Source organism: Hippocampus zosterae, chromosome 5 (genome assembly GCF_025434085.1).
Source record: "Hippocampus zosterae strain Florida chromosome 5, ASM2543408v3, whole genome shotgun sequence".
In the NCBI taxonomy this organism is placed as follows: Eukaryota; Metazoa; Chordata; class Actinopteri; order Syngnathiformes; family Syngnathidae; genus Hippocampus; species Hippocampus zosterae.
In genome coordinates, this window is record NC_067455.1 from 6,422,416 (window position 1) to 6,439,957 (window position 17,542).

General features: G+C 48.3%; 1 protein-coding gene across 1 annotated transcript; it reads right to left on the minus strand.

Annotated features, from left to right (window-relative positions):
* Positions 1 to 561: 561 nt before the first annotated feature.
* ptpn23a (protein tyrosine phosphatase, non-receptor type 23, a) lies at positions 562 to 10,770 on the minus strand. Its single transcript, XM_052066462.1, has 24 exons — positions 10,529 to 10,770; positions 9,055 to 9,129; positions 8,857 to 8,984; positions 8,588 to 8,664; positions 8,252 to 8,301; positions 8,053 to 8,184; positions 7,908 to 7,988; positions 7,684 to 7,815; positions 7,566 to 7,613; positions 7,418 to 7,474; positions 7,288 to 7,346; positions 7,130 to 7,209; positions 6,840 to 6,954; positions 6,700 to 6,765; positions 6,480 to 6,625; positions 6,031 to 6,342; positions 5,800 to 5,954; positions 5,313 to 5,644; positions 2,749 to 5,239; positions 2,250 to 2,434; positions 2,071 to 2,175; positions 1,711 to 1,849; positions 1,526 to 1,639; positions 562 to 1,233 (listed from the first exon to the last, which is right to left on the minus strand). Exons 1-24 carry the CDS (start codon positions 10,610 to 10,612, stop codon positions 697 to 699), a joined length of 5,700 nt encoding a protein of 1,899 aa, XP_051922422.1. The 5' UTR covers positions 10,613 to 10,770; the 3' UTR covers positions 562 to 696.
* Positions 10,771 to 17,542: the final 6,772 nt, after the last annotated feature.

Here is a 17,542-nt window from a genome sequence, read left to right on the forward strand (position 1 = left end):
CACGCTAACTTAAGGCTCTTTAGGCACTTTTGTGTTAGCACATTTTGTCAATGTTTTGGGTTTTTTTTTCCTCCATGTAATGTCAAGACACGTGACGGGACCAGGGGGCCGGGGTGTTGTCCACCCCCGAGAGGCAGGAAACCCACGCCCCCTTATTCCCCCATTGGCTGGCTATGCGAGCTTAAGTAGTGACATAATTTATTGACTTGTTTTGTAACAAAAGCTTTGTACTAATTTTCCAATAAAGACACTTTGATATTACAATATGATTTTTCACTTTATTGTGCAACTTGGTGACTCGTGTGACTAAGCAGCACAAGTGGCATTTAATGTGTTGTGCTTGTGAAACAAAGCTCAATGTTCAACTTCCTAAGTTGTGCCTTACTGAGTTGCGGGTGCCAGAGACCTGCCACTTATCAAAAACTACTTTAGTGAATCGAGGCGGGAAACTCCGCTCCCCTCATCCCTGACTTGGTTGACCATGCAGGCTTCAGAAGACGCATAACTTAACGACTCATAAAAAAAACACTCACATTTAAATAAAGTCGCTTTGATGAGACGTGACATCTAAATCAATTTATTTTTAATTATTACTCAAACCTTGAGATATTTACAAAGTCGATTGAATGGTCACCTTAAAGTGCCCCCTTGTGGATAATGATGGTGGTGCATGCTGAGATTTTTTAAAAACTTGTTTTAGGGTTTGTTGAGGCTCCACAGGGGGTCCAGACCGCTGAGGGGGTCCGTACTCTCAGCCCCCCAAGTCCCATGGAGACCCTGGCCCTCCACTGGCTGCAGGAAACTCTGCTTGGTCACCCGCTGTTTGGCCCCACTGCCACCACCACCCTCCATGGAGAAGGCCTCAGGGGCCAGTGAGGCAAGCAGCTCCAAAGACGAGGTCGGCGGTGGGGTGGCCGTCTCCGGTGGTGGTGAGGCCGCATCCAGGCCGTTGGGTGGCGGAGGGGACGGAACGGCAGGGGGCGAACTCGAGCAGTCGGGGCCTGACGGGGGTGACGCGGGTGACCCCGTGAAAGCGCCTGGCTCCATTGTGGGGCAGGGATCTCTTGGCGAGTGGATGGACGGCGGAAAGGAGAGGGGTGGATCATTGTCATCATCTATGTCCAGGTCACTGGGGGTCGGTACACTGAGCTTGGCGATGGTGGCCTGGATGGAGCTGATGGGCAGGTCACCACCGAGAACCAGGTCCTGCTGGGACTCCTGGCGGGAGTACGACTGCAAACAAAGACCAGGAAGTCAACGATTGTTGTGAACACGCCATTCCCTAGGCACAAGAATCTTCACTTTCAACGAGACCATACAATTCGGATGCTTCGGATTCGGATTCTTGCTTGACTATATCGTTTAGGAAGTACTACCTTTGCACGGGTTAAGCACCTTCTTCTTCATTTTGGACAAAACTTCTCTTATGACTAGAACATTCACTCCGGACAAGAACCTTCTTTGTGGAATAGATCAAGACCTGTGTAAACTGTATGCATTTGCTTGTTTCAATGTTTGTCGTCACCTTGGAGACAGTCGAAGCGGCGTTCCTGCTGTCGGTGGCCACGGAGACACCGTGTTGGAGCAAGATCTGCTCGGCGTGTTTCGCCACAGCCTCATAGCAGAACTTGAGGTGCAGCTGCATGGGACAAGAAAGTGCGGTGCTTAGTAACTTAAGTGAAGCCTCAGTGGGCGGCGGCAACATCATACTTTCTCCTGCAGCATGTTCTTTCTCTGCTGCCGCATTTTCCTGACCAGGGCTCGAAGGTCGGCAATGCCGTTCCCCGCCTCCAGCTCCTGCACCGCCGCATACAGCAGACAGAAGGCCCCAGTGCGACCCACGCCAGAACTACAGCACAACGAGAGATAGACAAAAAGAGAATGTTCTGGATGGACTCTGGATGAGCACATTCACTTGGGACCAAAACCATTCTTTGCATCATCTTTCCTCTCGGGACTTGTATCTTCCATCTAGGAACTAAAACCTATCACTTTTGGGTCTACTCGAGAAGATGGCATAAGTCTACATCTATAAATAAGGTATCGTCTGTACTAGATTTGTAGTCTGACCTGCAGTGGACCACCACGGGCATGTGCATGGGTCTCTGATGCAGGTAGTGTCCATGGACCTCCTGGATGAAGTGCAGCAGGTTGCTCTTGCTATCAGGAAGTCCCCTAGTGGACACAAAAGACACATATGTCAAAACAACAATCTGAAACAAGACAGGAATTGAAGTGAGTGCTCGTACAGCTCTGGCCAGGAAGTAAACTGCAGGTGGACCACGGTCCGCTTCAGGCTCTGCTCATGGTACTGCAGGCAGATCATCCGCTCTACGTGGGTAGCCGTGGTCTTATGTGTGGTCAGACTGATCTTGATGGGACCTTGAGACAGCTGTTGGCCGCGCTCTGTTGGGAAGTAGCGTGCCACTTTTCCCTACGAGAGCAAAAGTAATGCTATCAAACCAAACTGACATATCAGAAAACACAAAAAAACTGAGTCTGGCCATTTTGTTTTTTCAGCATCTCTGCTCATCTGCACTGCTGACATTAACAAGAGAGGAGCTAATTTACAAACGCATAGTCACCATTTCAACACCCTCACAATCACAGTTTCTTGGCATCAGGAATCCACAAAATGGCGCCGATGTAATACTTTTATATTCCATTCACTTCATCAGACATCCCTATCACCAAGATGTTACCAGATGCTAGACCAGACTTAAACCAAGAAGTAATCCTGCCAGTTACCTTCTCCACTTCTTGCTCCGACACCAGCATGACCACCAAGGAGACCTTCTGCTCATAGACCATTAACCAGAAGTCAGCGGCGGTGCCAGTGAGTGGCGCCTGTGTGGCAATGATTTGAGGGCAAAATGGTGACAAGTCTTTGATGTAGCTGGCGTTGATGTAGTCGTCTTTGCCCGACTTCAGCAGCACACGGTTGAGATCGTAGGGCATGACGTCCTGGTGCCGGTTCTTCATGGTGTAGCAGCGGGCGATGGCGATCGACAGTTGCCGGGCATCCCTCTCTTGCTGCTCCTGGAGCTCTTTCCAGTGTGCGTCCAGCACCGACATCCCCTTCTCGCCGTCTGAAGGCTCCTCCAGGGACTCTACCTGCGCTCGGAAATCTTCCAACTCAGTGTGGAGGCGGGCTACGACCTCCGGAGCTTCGTACGGATCGCCTTGGATCAGAAGAATGCCCTGGGAGTCTTTCTTGCGACGCTCCCCTTCCTGTGGGTCTGCTTTCGTAGGCTGGAGGACATTGGTGGGGGACTTGGCGCCGCCCGGTTGGCTTTCGGGACTGGAAGATAGAAGGTCGTGGTTGCTGGAGCTCTGACGTTGGAAGAGAGAAGTCGAGGGAGCACAGATGGCAGCGAGAGATGAAAGCGTCGGTGGAAGCGTCGCACCCATGTTGGGGGAAACAGTGGGTATCTGCTGGGGTGTCAGAGCCAGAGCAGAAGGTCCAGGTGTGGGGGATGTTGACTGCGCAGGCGACGGGGAGGGAGGATGGTTTGGTTGTCCTGGTTGTCCTACTGGAGGACCTCCAGGACAGGGTTGGAGCATGTGCTGGGGAGGCATGTGAGGATGTAAACTGTGTGGGCCAAGGGCAGGTGTTGGTAGTGGGGCACTTGTGGGCACATTAACCCCCGGATTTGATGGGTACATTGAAGGCTGCGAGTGGGCAACACCATGAGAGGGTTGAGGCTGTTGGAGTGCAACGGACTGCGGTGCCAGGGGCTGCTGAGGCATCATGGGTGGTCCTCCAGGATAGCAACCCCCCACAGTGTGGTGGGCTTGGACATGGGTGTGACTGGGCATGGAGATGGGCGGTTGAGGCATGTTTGGAATGGGAGGATGTCCAGGGTGGGAGTGGTGCTGCGGGGCAAGGGGGTTAGGGGGGGTGTTGCCTATGGGAGCCATTGGGAGATGACCCTGAGGACCAGGAAGCAGATGAGGTTGCGAAGCAGGAGGCATCTGTGGATGATGTGCGGGGTGGATTGTCTGGCTGGTCGAAGGCATCGGCCCCCTGGGGCCACTTTGCATTTGTGGATGGGGTCCCAGTGGCTGGGCACTGGGGGGCATTGGGAGGTGTTGATGAGGGAGGTAAGGTTGAGAAACAGGCGGTACGGTCTGAGATGTAGGTGGGAGCTGGAGAGGAGGATTTTGTGGTGGCATGGGGCCCCGAGGTGGACTCGGCATGGGGCCTGGCATCACCTGAGGGTGCTGCTGGGGGGCGTAGTTCTGGGCCTGGTAACCTTGGGGTATCTGTAGCGGAGCTGTGTAGCCATTTTGTGGTGCTTGCCTAAGACCTGGGAACACTTGAGGGTACTGTGGAGGTGTGACAGGCCTGGGAGGAGCACCAGGCTGTGGAGGGGGGGCAAGTTGTGGCGGGCCGCCAAGTTGCGGAGGGATGCCAAGTTGCGGAGCCATGTATCCAGGTGGGTAGGTCTGCATAGGAAGTTGAGGGGTCGGAAGAGTTCTCGGTCCGGCTAGATAGCCTGAGGACAGGGGTTGGCCCAAGGGGGGTGGGTACTGATGCTGTAACTGCTTCTGTTGTGTCATTTGAGGCACAAACTGGGGGTAGGTTGTGGCACCCATCTGTGGAGGTCCAGTGTAGGCCGGAGAAACTGAGGGTGGGACGGGGGCTCCTGTGTAGGCGGCAGAAACCGAGGGTGGGACGGGGTAGTGAGGTGTCGGAGTGTAGCTGGGTATAGGTGCTTGAATGGTGTCCACAGTGGTGGTTGAAGGCCGGACTGGGGCAGGACAAACAGGGCCCACCTGGGGGACTTGAGACCTGTAAACCGCCTGTTGTGGGGGTATCTGGCGGGCTATGTGAGGAATAGGTCTACATGGCAAAGGTCCCGGTATGGGCAGTGTGCCAGATGTTGGAAAATTGGCAATCCGTGCCAGAAGCTCCGGTGGCGGGAGATTGGCTGGGAAGCGAGGAAGACCGACAGCTGAGTGACCAGGCCAAGGCAATGAGCTGCTGCTGCCAATGTTGGCACCCGGGGGGAGGAATGCTTCTGGACCCAGCTGATGAGCCGCAGAGGTGGGGAGAGAAGGAATGTCTGGTGGGAGGCTGCGAAGCTCCTCTGGCTTGTCCTCTGATAAGGCCAAGATGGCGGCATTAATTTGGGCTAACTCCGGATCCTCCAAACTGGAGTCTTCATCCTGAGATTTTGGCTTCAAAGAAGGCTTTGCTGCTGTCGGTCTCGCTGGAGGCTTCTTGCAGATCTCTCTACAAGGAGAACAGAGGTAAGAATCGGTTCGCTTGAGTCGTTGCAACCTAAATAGAAAAGTAGAAAACGTACCTTTCAAGGAAGTGCTTCCTCGCCTCCATCCTGCTCTGACACAAAGTCTTTACTCTCTCCAGCAGACGTGACGCTTTGGCCTCCAAGTCATCGTAGAACTCCTTGCCCTCCTGCGACTTCTTCATCAGGTCCTCGTAAGCCTCGTAGGAGCCCACAAGGCCCTCAACCATGCTGGTCCACTGCTGCTCTGTCTCGCTGAGGCTTTTACGCACCGTTGCGTACTGAACGTAGGTCTCGGTCAGAGCTTTCAGGATGTTTTCTTGGGCTGACAGGTTCTGGTCAATGTAGACCTTCAACGGCTCATACTTCTTCAGCTGCTCCTCAAACAAGCCCTGGTAGTACAAAGTGCAAAGTTGTAGTAAGGAGTTTCCGGTGAGGTCTGGAACTTCATTACTGGGTTCCGGTGTCTCTCTGTGATGCCCAAAACCGTCTTCCTGGTTCAGTAGCTCAGAGTAGGGTCCGGAACATTCTCCCTAAAAAGACATACCCTTATGTCGGCTTTCTCGGTGGTGACTAGGGTGCAAGTGATGTCGTCCTGCTCTATGAGGTCCCGCAGTTGTTTCTCCAAAGTGGCTCTCTGGTCCCTCATTTCTTGGACCTTCCCCAGAATGCGCTTCATGCACTGCAACCCGGCCATGTCCTCTGCTCAACACAGCACAACAGACTCCCTTATTTTGCTGAGACACAAGTGCAAACCACAACTGATCGTCATTTCTACCTTCGCTAAGTTGCGGGCGAGGCAGGGTGTCTCTCAGGCTCTCTAGTGGTCCGCCCAGCAGACGGAGGTTGCTGATGTGCAAGTTCATGGCCCGGTGGAGTTCCGTGTTGGTGAAACTGGCCTTCTCGTGGGCCTCCATGTATTTCTCCAGATCCCTGCGGAACTCTGCAAGAAGCTGCGCATGCACTGCCGGGTAGGCCTCAACCGGGGCGCTGGATTCCGAAAGGGTCCGTTCGGCCGCCTCGTCGGACTCCAGAATGTCTCTGATCTCACGGAGGGACGACTCCACTTCGGTGAAGATGCCCGAGAGGACTGAGGCATAGAACACAGAAGATGGAAGTTAGTCTTTTACACCAAGATTTCACAGAGGTTTTAAAAAAGACGTTTAAAGACGTCATTCAGTGAATGAGTTAAACACGATTCCTCTGGTGTACTGGCGCAAAACGCACCTTGCATGGACTGGATAAGACTCTTGACGGTGTCAGGACGCACGCTAAGAGCAGCGCATTTGGCCATTAGGACCTGCGGAATGTGGTTGTACATGTCGAGATTGTCGACGGACTCTGCCTCCACGTCCAGAGAGTCCATGAACTGCCTGCGGGCAAGGGACGGAAGGTGTTAGCTTAGCAATTAGCAACATTCCATTTTTTTCACGTGCATGCTGCTCACTCCAGTACGTCGTTCTTGCTTTCGATCTTGGCCATGACATCTCTCAGCAGCTTTGCTTTCTCCTCGCTGTAAACACAAACACTGCGTGTGTGGTAGCTTGAGTGCTAACGTGCTGCTATGCTAACAGCATTGGCGTGTACCTGTAGAGAGAGGCGGATTCATGGGCCGCCATGGGGACCAGTTTGGAAAAGAGGTCCGGTCCGGTGACACTGGGGTCCGTGGGATTGACGGGCAGGGCTTTGACCAGGGGGGCACCTGCACATGTCAAAGGACTTTATCACATTTGACAATATCAAACTAAAATCCTTTTTTTGACCCCAGGAAAATCGGATTTTTGACTTTCCTAATTTTGGCCCCTTATAGAGAAAGCAAATAAAAGCAATTTATCGCCCAGCCCTATTAGCATGCTATGCTAACTGACGACTGTTACCTTTGACGGACGTCAACGTTTCCAAAGATGGAATGGTCTCGTGATAGATGAAGTCATTGTCCTTTTTGGCAGAGTTGTATCTACAAATAGGGCAGTCAAAGTCAACTGTGAGAGAAAGAACAAAAACTCAACAAATTTTGAGAAAGTGTCTTTCTTACTTGCCGCCAATGACATCCATGGTGAAATGCAGAGCCTCCTGCACGGTGTCAGGCTGACCCTGAGTACACAGACGTGTTCTGTAAGACCACCGTGATAAGCGGTGCGATTCTGCTCCGAGATATTCTATACCTTGGCCAGCTTGATAGCCTCGGCCAGCTTGTCCAAGGCGCTCTGAAGGTATGCCAGCTGCACACAAACAAGCGGGCGTACTTCAACACAAACACAATAAGGACACGTAGGTTCGGCTTGCAACCGTTTGTGGCGTAGTTGTGCGTACCTGCTCGCCGTACTTTTGCTGCTCCTCGGCTTGTTTGCCCATGTGGAACTGTGTGAGGAGTAACAGTGAGGTGGCGTGTAGGTCGGGGTGTCTCACGCGCACACAAATTCACACTCACATGCGCGATTGAGGCAAAGTAGTAGATCTTCATCTGAACCAGCTTTTTCCAGTCTTTCTGGATCTTTCCCAGCATGGAGGCCGTCTCGGAGTTCTCCAGAGCCCTGCAGGCCTCCTTGTAGTAATCCACCACCTGGAGGGGTGTCACGGTGTATGCGCTTAGCAAGCTTGAACGTGCGCCACGATGTCATAATATTGGAATGATTGACCGGGAGATGCCCCCACCTGAGCACTGATGCGGGCCACCAGGAAGCTCTTCCTGTTGTCCAGCATGGATTTCTCCAGAAGACACTCCTGAGCCTGACCCTGACGTACACACACAAAGATTGAATGGCACTGCTTGCATGTGCACGTGCACGTGTGTACTTACCAGCATGAGGTTGATGTTGAGGTTGAGAATCTGGTGACTCATATCGACGCTAAAGTTGTGACTGAAATGGTCACTCAGGTAGGAAAACGCGCCCGCTGAGCACTGGAAATGTGTGCATGACACCTTCATGCCCTGGAATCATAACAAAGCGCGTGAGTGTGCGCGTGTGTGTTGGTTCATGTGCTTTGATGCATCATACCTCCTCCGACACGCGGTTGTCCATGGCTCCCAACATGGAATGCAGAGCACCTACAAGTGAACGCGGGTGAGATTTTTTTTCTCCCCTCTATTTTGTTAAATCAAATACAACTAACTGCCAGTCTTCACTATTGGACACTTTATATTGCATCATGGCTCTCAGTACTTTGGCGTCTATGGCCTCAAGGTATATTTTTGATCGCAGTGGCAATTCCACAAGAAACTTTGCACTTGCCTAATGTTCAAACCCTGGTAATTAAACAGTTGGGTGACTATTTCCTGATTGTAAAACTAAGCTCCGCCCCCCCAAGCAAACAACCAAACTGATTTAACTCACCAAGATTGTAGAGAATACACGCCTGCTCGTAGCAGATGTCATCATGGGTCACTGTTTTACCGGAGAAGATCTCAGTCCTACACTCACACACACACACACACACACACACACACACACACACACACACACACACATTTCACATTGCTTTAACAATGACTCAGCTGTTGTTGCGCTGGTTTACTGAAGCAGTCTGTTTTTGTCTCGGGCGGAAAGGAAAAAAAAAAACAATCATGTGACAACGTTGTGTGCCTGTGTGTGCGCGTGCGCACCATGAGATGGACACCGCTGCCTCCTGCCCCGTCGTCATGGGAATGCGACTCTGGAGGTAATGAAGCTGACCGAAGTACTTCCTCAACGTGCTGCAGCCCTCAAAGTCTCTGGTCACGTTCACGGCACTCTGACGAACACACACAAAACACGTTTCAAACGGTCCTTATAAACGTGGTCACGTGGCGACTTGGACCGACCTGCCGCAGAGTTTCCAGTTTCTTCAGCTGCTCGTTGTAGTTGTCAGGATTCTCGTTGTAGTTCTTCAGGATGTACTAAAAGACATATAACAAATAATATACAGAGGCAATACAGTTCACCACACTAACACTTGACAGGAAGTTCTCATAATATCCATCTGACGGAGCACTCAAACCTGCACACACATCGTAAAAGGATTGTCGACGATGTCACAGAACATTTGATTAATCGGCTGAAAATACAGCTTGCATTATTAAACAACCACACCGAGATAAATGGTGGAGGTATTTTGTCCCCTTAGCGTCGCCATCCTTAGGTTCTATATTGTACTGTGACTTTCAATGTGTATGCCTTTAAAAGGCAATGCCCAGCCTGGTGAGGGATGTGTGCATTAGTGACACAGAGTGTAGTTAGCTGTTGTGAGCTCAGTTTAGCCCGTCTGCAGTTTTCAGAGAGTGCTGCTTAGAAGTAGACACGGTGCACTTTATTATCTTATTTTTTTTAAGTGTGAAATGATCCCAAACTTTGGACACGTTCCCTCTTTTACAGTATTTTCCCTTGCACTTTAATATCAAAATCAAACCATTCTTCAGATGATACATGTGGAGATTTGTATCAGATGGCCTTTCATGAATGAAGTGCACACTCCGACAGCCGATATTTGATATAAGTGTTTCACAACCTCCATTGCGCAAAGTCACATCACCAAACAACAGATGTCAGCTGAGAGTAGACATGAATGACGTGACATCGAGCGGAAGGGCATTTCGTTGTTCTGCCTCTTACTAAATGTCGTTGGGGTTGATTGATGACAGACGAATAACTTTGGGGGCCAATTAAATCAATTTGAATAATTTCTTGCTGCGCACTGATGAGCTCTGACGGCACAATGGTTGTACATCATTGACTTTGGTTAATTTTCAATTAGTTATGATGACGCGTTGATGCGTATCACGAAAACGAGGACGCGCTCAAAAGGTAAAGGACTTTATCTAGAATAGGAAGAACAAAACAGATAAATGCCTAAATGAATATTCAAGACTATTTTTGTTTTGTGACGTGACTTTTTGGCATGGTCTAATAACCAAAATTCATATCGAACTTGTATTTTCATGCCCACTTGTTAGCTGTTGTCATGACGTCGCGGCTTTGAGTCATGTGACGTTATCTCGGCCTGATTAGTCCCGGTCCACTTCTGTCCGCTTATTAGCCGTGTTAGCTTTTTCGTTTGCTGCCAGCTAATTCCACCAAAGGCTCCGTCGATAGCTGAGCTAAGACGACGCTAACCATAGCAAAGAAAAGGCAGACTGATGCTAGCCGAGCAGTTCGGCCTTCTTGTAACTTATGTTGATGTTTAGCCTGACATGCTGCGGCGCTTGGCTCGGTTCCGGTCAAAAGTGTTTTGTTTATGGCCACTTTGGGGCCAGTTGCTGCCCCCCTCCCTTACTCGGTCCGCGTCCCCGCCCAGCTCACCTGCCTGACGGCCGAGTTAAACTGGAAGTCTCCCGCTTCCTTCAGGTCGAGCCATATCATCGGCATGCGGGGGACCGCCTCCATCGCGGCGGCGGCTGCTGGCGGTGCCCACAAGCCCGCGAGGATGTCACTTGGGGTCGGCTTGAGGTGGCGGAGGCAGGCTGCTCGCGAAGACGCGCTCTGTTCTTTTCCCCAACAACTGTGTCATGGAGCCGTCCCCGCTTGAACCGGAAATGCGTCGACGACGCGTCACGTAGAAAGCCAGAGAGCATCGCCCCTTGGAATTGTGGGAAATGTATTCCATATGTCAACTGACGCTTTTCTCGTGTGCTGGACCTTGGGCCCACATATGAGGGGTGGGCAATTCATTTTGAAAGGGGTCACGTGAAAATTTGGAATGCTTGGCGAGGGCCAAGCCAACATGAAACCCTCAGCTTGGTTTATATTATTTTTTAATTATTGAGAAAAGGCATATTGTTTCGTTCTGAAATAATTGTGACCTGTGTAGTGATGTTGTGTCATCATTAGGAAAATCGACAATTTTTTCATAGGCCCCATCATGAAAGACTAACGCAAATTACGTCAACTACCAATCGTACTCCTAAAAGTCACAGGAATTAAAAGTTTGCTTATTTTTGGCCAAAATATAAAAGTCGTAATCTTACGTTAAAAAAAGGAGAAAAAAATTGAGGCGGGGGACGACTAAATTTATTTTTAAAATTTTGCATTTTTACAAGAAATAATCAGTCATAATCTTGTTCTTTCACTTAGACGGCAGAAGGTACATTATTATTTGTCTATCCAAGTTTTTTAAAAAAAGATGTGCCTTAGCTTAATAAAGGTTGGCAAGCTACATGAAAGTGCCCCACATAACCATTGGGAGGCGCTGTGCGCTCGTGAAGGCGACTCAGTGGCAGAAGTCTTCAGACACATCACCATGGCGACCACAGCTCAGGATGCTGATGCAGCCACAGGTGGGCACACACACACACACACGCACACACACACACACACACACACACACACGGGACAGACTGAAGAGTAGGAGGAGGAGGAGGAAGAAGAAGGCCCGCTGAGGTGCATGACAGCAAACACGATGGAAGGAAACACAAAAACAAGACGAAGGAAAGTGGGGAAAAAAAGACTTAATAATGAGCCGGTTCATCCGACTGAAGATGATAAGGAGAGGCGAGGAGGAAAGTGAAAGAAGAGTCATTGCAGAAATGCTTCTGAGGGTAGTTGCCATGGTTACTTGATGTTCTCACTGTCGCACTGACGTTTACGTATTCACCTCACAGTATCATCGCAAACAGCACCTTTCATATTGCAATATTTATTTCATAGTCCATTCATAATTCATCCGTGTTTCATTTATATTTGCATATGTTGCAGTGCAAGGTTTTTTTTTTTGCTTCCAGGTAATTTACATCATCCATAAGCCAATCCATGATCAAGCACTTCGCTTTATATCAACACTATATTATAGTGCACACCACTACTGTGTATTATATATGACACAATAGTATACAGTATATATTGGCCACTTCAATATATTATTCTTTTTCTTTTAATATATTACATTTATCTATCGGGGGCTCTTTTGGGATATATCTATCTAGCTAGCTATCTTGCTAGCTAGCTGTCTAGCTAGCGCAGGCTCTTTAAGGAGCTATCTATCGCTCTATCTATGAAAAAATCCCACGTATTGTATACTCTATTGACAAGTCCATATATATTTGACTATTAAAATTTGATCATAGCATTTTCTTGATCAAAGTTCCACTGAGCCTATATTTCCAGGCTACCAAAAACATATCGCTGATAAAACAGAACCTCATTTCATTCAAGTAGTTTCAATTGCTCAACAAAGCAAGCGAGTTGTTTGCTCCAAAACAATTCAGTTTTTTTTAACTTATCTTTAAATTGGGGCCAATTATTTCTTTAAACTCTTAATTCTTTGTTGAAAATGTGAGGAAGACGATTTATATATCAGCAAAAGTTAAAACATTTTGTCTAATTGACTCAACTTGAAATTTTGTTTGCGGAAATTTTGAGTTCATCAACTTTTTTTTTTTTTTTTTTTACTGTGTGTCATCAATAAGATTTCAGAGACTTTTTAAAATTTACATTGAAATTATTTTTTGTGGTATGTAGAAATTGAAAGGGTATTTTTGGGTGACATATGAGACATTTGTGCTCTCTGAAGTGTATTGCACGCATGTTAAAATGTTCACTATCAATGTATGAAAATGTCACCGTGTCACGCATACTAGAACGGTGAGCAATTCATTTGAAATATAAATCACGTCTGTAAAAATCCAATGAGAAGAACTCACGGCCCACATAAAAATCATCATTCATGACAAATCCGTAATCCGATTAGCGGCAGTGAATAAGTCATGCGGATGGTTCATGCGCGGCTTTGATGATAAGAAAAATGAGAGTGGAATGTCGCTGGTGCAAGGCGAGCGCGAGTGTGATCGGTTGCCGTGGATACACAATCTGATGCCGCAGAGGAACATGTTGCTCTTCTGTGGGAGGTTGATCTTGCATCATCTCTGGTCTCATGATGTAAACTATCTTCGTATTTATCTCGTTATATAAACCCCCGTGTGTGTGTGTGTGTGTGTGTGTGTGTGTGTTGTCAGCTTTTTGCGTTGGAGGAACATCTCACCATCAGCTTGGCTCTGGTCCAAGGTGACCTGCTCAAGCAGATGTGAGATCCTGATGGGTGCAATCGGCCCTTCGCTTCGCTTTCCTGGTAAGTCTCACAAGCCGAATGTGACAGGAATTAGAAGACGATCAGGTCACGTGCCGCTTCCTGCTTGCGCGTGGAATCGTTTCACGCCTCACGACTAACTCAAACGATTAACAAGCCAGACACTTTCATACAAACTCCCGCTTGACATCAACAACATTCTTGATCCATTAACAGGTCTAATTGTGTCCAAAAGTATTCTGCATAAAGCGACACTCAACCGAGTCAGCCAATGGTAGGCATTAGCATCTCAAAGAGCGTCACCCGCGCCGACTGGCGGCATGATGGTGGCGGCCATGACAGGTTGAGCAAGCTGCTTCTTTCCTGTTTTTGAATGTTTGTGTCTTACATTAGAAGACGATCGCTCGTTTCAAATCCTGTGATGTTGCGTGCATACACACACACACACACACACACACACACACACACACACACACACATGCACGCGCACACATTGACATCCACAGGCACACAAATGTACACATTTTCCAGTCACACACACAGTCACAGAAACATACACAATACACCAACACGCACTCACACACATACACACACACACACAAATATCCACAATCAGTTTACCGAAATACGTACACAAGCATACACACAGAAACTCGTTCAGAGAAACTGACACACAAAAACAGCCGCATATTTACTGCGTGCGTCAATACATACACATATGCACAAACACACTCACACACATTTGCATAAATACACTCTCACACACCAACACACCTTTCTACCCATACACACACACACACACACAAAAACACACACAAACTTTCACGTAGACGCGCACAAATGCAGTGGCCACAAGCTGTTCTTGGACGCCCAGCAAAGCATCACACAGAATAAGAAAAACATGTTGGGAACATTGGCCCAGGGAAGAGGCGGACTTGTGTGTGTTTGTGTGTGTGTGTGTGTGTGTATGCATGTGTGCGTGCTTGGGTGAGAGGTGTGCGTGTGTGTGTGTGTATAGAAATGTATATGTATGAGTGTGTGCGCGTTTGTTTGCGTGCATGTCCATGGATGTGTACGTTTGTGATTGTGTGCGTGTGTGTGTTTCTGTGACTGTGTGCGTGTGTGGAAATGTGTACATTTGTGTGCCTGTGGATGTAAATGTGTGCATTGTGTGTGTGTGTATTTGTGTGTGTGTGTACACGTGTGTGTGCTTGGAATGGGAGGTGTGTGTGTGTGTGGAGATAGAAATGTATATCTATGTGTGTGTGCGCGTGTTTGTTTGCGTGCATGTCCATGGATATGTGTGCGTTTGTGACTGTGTGTGTGTGTTTCCGTGACTGTTTATGTGTGTGTGAAAATGTGTACATATGTGTGCCTGTGGGTGTAAATGTGTGCATTGTGTGTGTGTGTGTGTGCGTACGTGCGTGTGTATGTGTGTTCACCCTGTCTGGCTTCACAAGAGAAGCAATCGAGCCCCCAGCGGGTGTGTACTGGCGGCCGCTGATAAGGTGAAATTGAAATGTTTTCAGGGCTCCCAGAACGCCGCCGCCTTCTCCTTAGAACCCGCCGGATGGCTCAGAGGAATCCATTTTTCATTTCGGGGCTAAAACACATGATGCCTCAAACCGCCTCGGCACCCAAATATGGCGTGAAACAAACGAGAGAAAGAAGGACGCAGAGCAATCTGAACTTTTAATTCCCAAAAATAAATAAATAAATAAAAGAAAGGCTCCTTCAGGACCGCGAAGGCTCTTTAAGGAGCACGAAGGCTCCGATAACTGACGGGAAACATCGGGAATGCGCGGAACATGCACGGAGAGGCCAGCGACATGCACACCACCAAAGCCAGAGAAGAAACTTGTGCGACTGGCGGAGGAGGGGGGAAGGCCACAGCATCACGACAACGGCGCGAGAAAGGCTCAAGCGGTCCACTTCCTCTCGCAACAGGAAGTGCACGAGTGGAAGAATGAGGAGGCGGGCGAGAGGGGAGTGTCTCTTTTCATGACATCACTAGGAAGGAAAAGTCTGTAAACAATCTACACTATAAGGCAGAGGTGGGTCACATCTGTGCAGGTCTGAAGTCTCGAGTCTTAACGTTCAAGTTTCAAGCTAGTCCCAAGTCACGATGAGTCATCAAGTCATGATTTGACTGAATTCATTCAATCTTGTTTTTAGTCATTTGGACATGAGCCACTTTGTACTCCATAATTGTACTCGTCATGTTTGTTAGCTGTACAAATCTTCATATTTGGCTAGTTTTTGAAATGGTCCACACCGGTATCCCGATTGCCTCGGACTTTATCTTTCCTGGTGTGTAACAAACATGACACGTAGCTCGTGTTTGACGACTCCCGTTAGCTAAACTAAAATATTAGCTTCGCTTACTCGTCTTTGTGAGTTTTATGTGACTGAAAGCAAAATTTGATTAACCCCCCCCCCCTCCGTTTTATCCAAACCATCCATCTCTTTTCGATACCGCTAATCCTCATTCGGGTTCGCTAACCATTAGCCACTGACGGGGCACAAATAGACAATCATTCACACTCACATCCACATTTAGTCTTCAAAAAAAGCTAACGGGTATGATTTGGAGAGCATGAAAACTCCAAACAGGAAGGCCAAAGATAAGACTCAAACCTCAAATACCAGGCCTAGGGGGGGAGGATTGGCACCGCTTATCCACCTCACTGCCAAATGGTGCGCTGTCTTTCAAATGTAAACAGGCAATACTTGTCCAGTCAAGTCTATCGTCTACGTTTTAGTCAATCAATGACAAAAGTCCTAAGAATTGGCGGCTTAAGTCTGACTCGAGTCAAGTCACATGACTCAGCCCCCCCCCCCCCCCATCTTTGGCTATTGGTGAGCTAAACTGTGAGCTCACATAGTCTAGCCTTTATAGTGAAAGATAAAGTTAGCTGCTGGAGTTGTTGTCTCGTACCTTTGAGATGGCATTCTGTCCATTTTGTCAGATCTCAGAGCTCCCTCACAAAACAAAACTTTTTTTTTCCAAAGCAAAATAACAAATTGAGTCAAAGTGAAGTCAAGACTCAAGAAATCAAAGTCAGGTTGATTCTACATCATCATCGTATCATCGTCTGAAGTCCTGAAAATCGGTGACTTGAATCCGACTCGACTCAAGTCATGCGACTCGATTCCCCCACCTCTGCTGTAAGGCGCACAGATGGCGAAAAGCCATGGCGACGGTTGGCGAAGGCTTTGGTGGGAGGACGGAGACGCCGCGGCCGCCGCCGTCCCCCTACCAAGTGCCGGCAGTGACCCTGCTTGAGGAACACGGACGTCACGTGACGAAAACCACACGGGACAACATGTGGAGGCACACGGTACAGCACTCTTTGGGTCCGACGTGGCCAACGCCAATGTTCAAAGGGTTTACGTTAAAGGGAGCGCTCCAAGAAGAAGAAGAAGAAGAAGAAGAAGAAGAAGAAGAAGGCAGGAAGCCTTGGAGGAGGTCAACTACGCGGGTGGGCAAAACAACACTGATTGTCTAAATCTAGCAAAGACGCTGGCATGTAAACTCTGTTTGACCCTGTTGAGACGTCCACACACAAGATGGCGGTACGAGGTAGTCCACGAATGGATGACGAGAAAGGAGGAAGGGGGTGTTGGTGGGGTAGGGGGTCCTCTCAGGGGCCCGGTGGTGTTGGGGGGAAGCCATTTTCAAGGCGACAGAGCCGCCACACAATCCTAGAAGTTTAGATCAGTGGTTCTCAAACCGGGGGTCCGAAAGCCGTAATTTAAAGGGGGCTCAATATTTTTCCAATAAATGATGTCTTGTAAATATTTAAAACGTGAACCCTCGCGAGTTGAGACCTGCTGCGAAACGTGAAAACCCACAAGTCATTCATGCTCACCCTGAAAGCCAATGGATGGGGGCAAAGGACTTTTTGTATGGGACAAGGCTATGGCCTGACTAAATGAAGCGCCTCCTCTTACTTCTACATAGTTCCCTGGTACCAAGATGTCACCAGATGGGGTCAAAGCACGTAAAAGTTCTGACACGATCGTGACATTCCGCATAAATCAGTCATCAAGGTTGCCTACATGTTGTAAAAACAAACAAACAAAAAACTGTTTTTGTGAGAATGAAGGTGACTTTCCCAGCTTAAAAGGGGCGATACTATGAATAAAAAGTTGTATTTTTTTGAAATTCATGTTAAAATCATAGCATCGTTTTATATGACTCTGCTTTTGTAAAATTAAGATATTTTTTTAATCTTGATAAAATCTGAATGAATTAAACTTTTTTTAAAATTCTATTTTAATCTCTTTTTGTA

Coding starts and splice junctions, on each gene's coding strand:
- ptpn23a (XM_052066462.1), bottom strand. CDS start 10,612: ATGGAGGCGGTCCCCCGCATGCCGATGATATGGCTCGACCTGAAGGAA. Junction 7,989..8,052: donor TCAACATCAACCTCATGCTG/GTAAGTACACAC, acceptor TGTGTACGTCAG/GGTCAGGCTCAGGAGTGTCT. Junction 7,210..7,287: donor ATGGATGTCATTGGCGGCAA/GTAAGAAAGACA, acceptor CCCTATTTGTAG/ATACAACTCTGCCAAAAAGG.